The 6,851-nt window shown below is 47.0% G+C and overlaps 1 protein-coding gene across 1 annotated transcript in view; it reads right to left on the bottom strand.

The window, feature by feature from the left end:
- GPR158 (G protein-coupled receptor 158) overlaps positions 1-3,668 on the bottom strand; it is a 322,771-nt gene extending 319,103 nt beyond the window's left edge. The window contains exon 1 of the mRNA XM_030837212.2: positions 1,920-3,668. Within this exon, the coding sequence (XP_030693072.1) occupies positions 1,920-2,821 (902 nt within the window). The 5' untranslated portion in view covers positions 2,822-3,668. The remainder of the gene's footprint in view (positions 1-1,919) is intronic.
- Positions 3,669-6,851: the final 3,183 nt, after the last annotated feature.

Raw genomic sequence — 6,851 nt, forward strand, 5'->3', positions numbered from 1 at the left:
TCTACTGCTTAACTGCTGCGTGATCTTAGGAAAGAAGCTTAATCTTTCTGTGCTTCAGGTTCCTTTTCTGTAAAACGGGGAAACTAATAAAACCTAACCCAGGTTTGTTGTGAGGATTAATCAAGATAATACATGCAAAGCAGTTAGCACAGAGCCTAACATAAAGTATCAATATACATTAGTAAGCTGGATGAACGGATAGATCAATCGATCGATTGATCAACTGATCTTTCAGTCCTGGGCCCTGGGACTCCCTGAAAAGGCTTATGCGAAGGCCAAAAGCAATTTTCTAGCAGTGAATGGCATCTGCAGATCTTTTCTGAGCAAATAATATAGCAAAGACTCAAAGCTGGCCTCAGCTTTTACTAATAGGATCCTGCAGAAATCAGGAGGAAATAAGATTATCCTTAAAGTAGGAAAGAGTTACGCTGGTTTAAGACAAGATCCTTTAAAGAGATAGACACACCAAAAAAACATTTAATATGGTCATACAGAATTAGAGAAAGGAGGTTACTTTTCATTTATACCTTCTCAAGTGTTGCCAGCATTAAAAGCCACAGAATTTTATAACTCCCTAGAGACCGTCTAGTTCAACTCCCTTACTTGATAGGTAAGTTGTTGAGGCCCAGAGAGATTAAGCAACTTTCTTGAGGTCATTCAGCAGTAAATAACAGTGCCAAGACAAATAAGCTTTCTGACTCCTCCCATTTGCCCACCCAGTACTCCCCCTGGTAACTTTCACCAGGTCATCATCCTGTCCTTGTTGTACCAAAAGGGCATTAAAACACACACGTTTCTCACTTTTGCCCAGTTTCCCAAAAAGTACAGAAGCAACCTCAACCCCCAAGACCTTCTTCCCATTGGGAATTGGGGAGGATACCAGTCAATCTGTGGCCTTCTCCCAGGCCTTCTTTGGAGTTTCTACTCTTTCCTTTCTGTTCCTCATGTTCACTCAACAGGGCTACTTCTAAAAGTCCCTCACCCCAAAAATCAGGCACGTCCCAGGGCACAAGTTACCACCTGCTAATCTGCAAATTCTCATCTTCCCACAAATGCTATACCTTGAGGCAGGAAATACAGAACTATTACTAAATTTTCTCTGAGCTCCCTGAGTGAATTCAGTGAGAACTGATCCCTCCCTCCCTAGGATAACTCAACCAGGTTCATTTATAAAATGTGTGTATGTGAAGGGCCAGAGAACCCTTAGGTGTGCCTAACACAGAAAACAGGAGAAAGAGGGGACCAAGGAATGGGAGATGGGTTGAGGGAAGGAGGGAGACAAGTAGAAGGAGCGCACCTGTCAAACTGCAAAGTATGGATCCTAGAGACAGCTGTGCTGCTGGGACTGACTCACTGCTGAAGGGACAGAACTGCCCAGGGGATTGCAGCGTTTTCATTAGGCGCTCTGGTAACTGACTAACAACAGACTGGCGCCTCAAACTACACACGTAGGAAGAAGTAGGTAGAGCCTATCCCGAAGTGGCGGAAATAACGAACTCTTTTCTTCCCACTCCCTTTCCTACTCTTGTGAGTTGGCTCGCCACTCTGTGCCTGGCTGGCATGCCCTGAGCTTGCCAGGGTGCAGTGCATCACCCCTGACCGAGAACTCCCCTCCCTGCTCTCCCGAGGGTTAGAGAGAAACATAGGGCATCTCTCAGCTCTACCAAGAGCTCCCGTCCCTTGCCCCTTGCAGGGGAACTGATTTGAGAGAAAAGCTTTTGCTGAGTGTCTGAAGCTGACAAATGCGGGGCACTTCTTGTCCCTAAGCACTTGCGCCTGCGTGGGGTGTCCCTCAGCCTGGGGCTCTGCTTTGAAGGTGGGAGGCCTAAATGTCACAGCCACAGTGTTCCTTCCCCACATGCGCACCTACCCATGAACCCGGAAAGAAGGCTTTGCTTTTATCTTTTTTCCCTCCCTACCTGAATTCCGGGACCAGGTTAGGCTGCAACCCGTAGAAAGCAGCGGAGAGAGTGACCAACCACCCGGGCTTGTAACTGCCGTTCTCGCACTCCAGATAAGGCGGAGACCACTTGACGTGGCTCTTGTCCCCGCTAAGACTGTCCCTGCGCCGCCAGCTGTGGCCCAGGCCCCGGGGCCCCTGATTGGAGCCGCGGCGGTGCAAGTGAGTCCTCCACTTGCGCCGGAGGCCGTGGAACCACTCGGTCTCCAGCGTGGCGTTGGCCAGGTGGTGTGCTGAGGAGGACAGGTCCTGGAGCAGGATGCGACTCTCCTCGCGCGTGGCCTGGAGGAAGACCTGCGGGGCTGGGGCGGACAGCGACTCGGTGCTGAAGGTGATGGCCGCCCGGGAGATGCTGGGCTCACCCTCCAGGAGGCTCCGCACCAGTGCCCGGTACCACTCCAGGTCGTCCTGCGAGTTCTGCTCCCGCGACTTATTGCTCTGCAGCATCATGTTGAGGAAGTTGGTGGCGTGTGTCAGCGTGTCCAGCGCCCCGTGCAAGGAGGGATGGGAGCTGGCTAGGGCAGGCGACTTCCCCGGCAGGCCCGCCAACTCGTAGCGGCTGGAGCAGTTGGCTCGCTTCAGCTGGTGGGAGTCCCCGGTGTAGAGGTAAGAGGCCACGTCCATGGGCACCTCCTCGGCGATTTTCTGCGCCAAGATGGTGCCGTCGGTGGAGCGGCTCCAGGGAGCCGAGGGGTCCGAGGCAGAGGCTCGAGCCGGCTGCTGGGCGTGCTGCTTCGCCCTTAGGGTCTTCTCTCGAGAGGAATCCGTCCGACTTGGAGGGTCGCGGCTGGCGCCGGCAGCTCCCAATCCCAGGTGAACGAGCAGGAGGCAGCAGAGTAAGGGGTTAGCCATGGCTCCCATCTGCCTCGCAGCAAGGAGAGGAGGTAACGGAGGGAGTCACTTTTTAAATTTTGGTCGTCAATCTATCAGCACTAAGACTTTTACTAGGAGTCTTCCCCCTTTTCAGCTGGCACCCAGTCCAAAAGGACTTTAAAATAGGGATGTTCTGAAATACGCGCGGCTGACTGAGCTACCGTCGCAGGAGATCAGATCACCTGTGGCAACGCCGGCTGCTCCTGCTCCACCATGGGTCTGCTCGGGATTGCGCACCTCGCAGCCTGGAGCCCAGCAGCTTACATCCCCTCTAGCCGCCGGCAGCTATAGTTGGCCTGCTTACGTCTTTCTGCTTAGCAGCTTCCACCGCCGCTCTCATTGAGGTGTGTTCAGGAGCTGCTGCTGCTGCTGCTGCTGCCGCCGCCGCGGCCGCCAAAGACACTGCTCCATCGTCTCGCCCGTGGCAGGTCGTTCCCGCCTCCCGGCTCAGGCTCCTCCTCGTCCGCTTCGCCCCGAGGCGCGGAGCGCGCGCGCCCAGACCCGCACCGCGAGCGCAGCAGCTAGGGTTTCTTTTAAGGCGTTTGTCTTTCCGGAACCACGAGGGCTAGGCAGCTGGTTAATTGGAGTCTTTAAGTTTGGCCACAAACCACACTCCTGCCTCTCCCTGCTCTCGGGAGGAAAGCCGGTTTAAAGAGGCGGCTTGGCCGCAACCAAACCCTTGTAGGGCGGCTTCAAGTCGTCTTGCGCCCTGTTTGGCCGGCTCCTCTGTCAATCAGCCGACTGCCGTTTGTTGGGCTGGTGCGGGAGCTGTCCAGTGCTGAACCCGAGGCGCAGGAGGAGGCGGTGGCGCGGGATGCAGCTTCGCTGAGTCCTTTCACCCGCTCGCGTTCCCTGATGACTCGGGAACCTGAGGGGGTGAGAGGTGGGGTGGGCGGAGTGAAGGGAGAAGCAGACGTGTGGTGGCTCAGAGCGAAGGAAACTTGGACGTACCGAGGAGGAGGGTGTTGGCATTTGCATGCTTAGTTAAATCAGCCTTTCCTTTTGCCTGGTAAAGAGGGAGAAAGTAGTTTTCATTTGTGGCTTAAATCGGAGGGAAGGGACGTAGGATGGAGACGTGTCCTCCCGAGCATCTGCTCATTTGGGGCAAATTATCAAATCTTCTTCCTTGTTGTCGGTTAAAGAAATGATTAAACCCTACTTTCCGAGGTCTTAGCTATAAGGGAGTAATGGAGACATCTACCGGCTGAACTTTAAGGGAAAAATGCCGTATTAAAGGAACCTCTCTGTTTGAAAGGGATGAAGGGGAACCTGTGGAAGTGTAAGCAAGTGAATATGTGGAAGGGAGAGAATAAGTGCCGGGGCTGGACTCGGACTGTGAGAGAATGAGAATGAGTCTGTTGAGCGGGAAGGGAAGCCATTCTGACTGGGAGTTCCTAGAATTAATGGATGTAAGAACTAAGACATCTGGTTAACTATAGGTTGGGATGTCCCAGCAGAAGAAGGAAGAGCTGAATAAATATGCCAAGACCCCCCAGAATGATTGGAAAATCCCTTAACACAGTCTAATGGTTTTATTTGAAGCTTTAAGAGGGTCTTCTGACATTTTCATTCTGAAAATACTGATTAGTACTTTGGATAGGTATGGTTTTATGCACCTCCACCTTCCATATGCACCTCCACTTTCAAATTCCCCAAGAAAGACACAGGATAGAAAGTCTCGAATTCACTTCAATTCCCAACTTAAAAAAAAAAAAAAAGTTACCTGTGGCATTCTAAGGTAGCACTGCTTAGATTTGCTTTATCATTTCATTTTATTCTTCCTGTTGAGAAAATACCTAAGCACAAAAATTTAAGCTCCAAAGAGCAAAAGTTTGTCTGCATTGGTCACTGTAGGATCTTGAGCACCTAGAACACACAGATGCCTGGCACATAGTTGGTTCCCACTAAATATTTGCTAAACTAATGAATGAACCAGAAGATAATGATGATGAAGCTAATTATTTAGGAATCCATCTCATTACCTAAGAAGAGAAGTCTGCCTGATGTGTCAGTGGTGAGGGCTTTTGGAATAAGACATAGTAACCAGTTTTCCAAACTGCAGTGTATGGTCTCCAAGGGAGATTTTATAGCTTTGCAAAGAATGGTTATTAGATTTGTGTTTATTTACAAGTAGAGTTCATGTTCATATCTGACTTATTTAAATTTTGCTTTGCAATGTATACGCTTTTGCTAAATAAAGGTCATCCCAGTTTAATCCTCTACTATAGCACACGTGGCAATAATAGGAGTTTCTGTTTGTTTAATTTATCAGAGTATACAATATGATTTTCTATTTAGTTGTCTAAAGCCTGGTGTAATTTCATCATTAATTGATTTTTTTTAAGAAAACCTGTATAACTAATTAACAATCCTTTAAAATTTTCTAGTATTGCATTTTAAAAGGAAGATATAATTTTATTAGTCAGTCCTTCTATAAGTAATTCAATGACTTAGCATAATTGAAAGATCTGGGTTCTGGTCGTATCATTATTTTAAGCAAGATATATGGACACTAGCAATACATTTAAAGTTTCTGTGTCTCGGGATGCAAACTGTATGTGGGCCTCATGATTTGACACTGAGGGAGTACTGAAATGACACCTGAGCCACTCTCCTGGAGTGCCAGTTCTTCCCCTAGTACACAGCTAACAAGAATGGAGCAGGCTATGAGAGGCTCTTGCAATTTGGGCATTCCCTTCAGGGGATCACCTTCAGTCTACATTGGCAAACAACAGAGGTGAACTAGTTAGGTCTAGAACAACACTGCCCAATAGAAATATAATGTGAGTCACAAATGTGATCCACATATATAATCTCAAATGTTCCAGTAGCACATTTTAAGAGTAAAAAGAAAAAAAGTGAAATTAAATGTAATAATATATTTTATTTAGCCCAATAGACCCAAAATGTTATTCAATAAGTAAACAGTATGACAGTTATTATGAGATAGTCTACATTTTTATACTAAACCCTCAGAATCCAATGTGTATTTTACACTCACAGCATATGGAACTTCACACTAGCTACATTTCAAGTGCTCAATAACCACCTGTGACCAGAGGCTACCATAGAATACAAGCTCTGGAAGATAGTACATCATGGTCTAGAATGATCTAGGAAACCTAGGTTTACTCACGATAAGGTACCATGGTTCAAATGGTCTAGGAGGCCTGTCCATTTAATAGATCTGGAGTCAAGGAAACTAACTGAGTAGATAGACAACCCTACGTCTATGTTAGTGTCTGTCACTGAAGGAGATCATCCAAAAGAGGTTATTATAGGGGACCAAGATATAACACATACTCATACCCCTCTAAGCAGACTACAAAATTCCACAGCAACTCACAGACATATTCATTCAACAAATGTTGATTTAGCCTCTGCTGTGTATCAGGCATCATGCTTAGTACTCGGGCAAACACCTGCATGATGGACACATGGACCTCACAGTCAAGTGTATAGAGAGAGAAACAATAAAAAAGCAAACAAATAAATTTTAAAATTACATATTGTGATCAGTGCCATGAAGAAATAAACGCTGTAAAGTTACAAAGAGTGCATGGTATGGGGGCAGGGAGATTCTTATAGAGAGAGAGAAAGAAAAGGAAGACTTCTATGAGGAGGTAACAGTTGAGCTAAGATATAAAAATGAGGAGTAGTTAACTAGGTAGTAAGTAGTAGTGAACTAGCTAAGGGTAAGATGAAAAGAAACTTAGCAGGAAAGAGAAATGGAAAAAGATGACTGCATTAAGATGAAGTTCATATATAATATAAAAAATACAAACAATTGAGACAAAAAGAAAATCATTTTATAGGATAATCAAGTGATCCTAGCATGAATAGCACCTCTGTCCCACCAATTACATGAGCGTGATTTGTAGAGGAGATAAATATCCCTGTGTAGCCTCAAGTTAAGAGCTAAGTTATCTAAATGCATATTAATACTGTGTGGGAGCTTGACTATAATAGATCAGTGTATACAAGACCCGTAGGCCCTGTGTGAAAAGACCCAAAGCGT

The sequence above is a fragment of the Globicephala melas genome, chromosome 2 (genome assembly GCF_963455315.2).
Source record: "Globicephala melas chromosome 2, mGloMel1.2, whole genome shotgun sequence".
NCBI lineage: Eukaryota > Metazoa > Chordata > Mammalia > Artiodactyla > Delphinidae > Globicephala > Globicephala melas.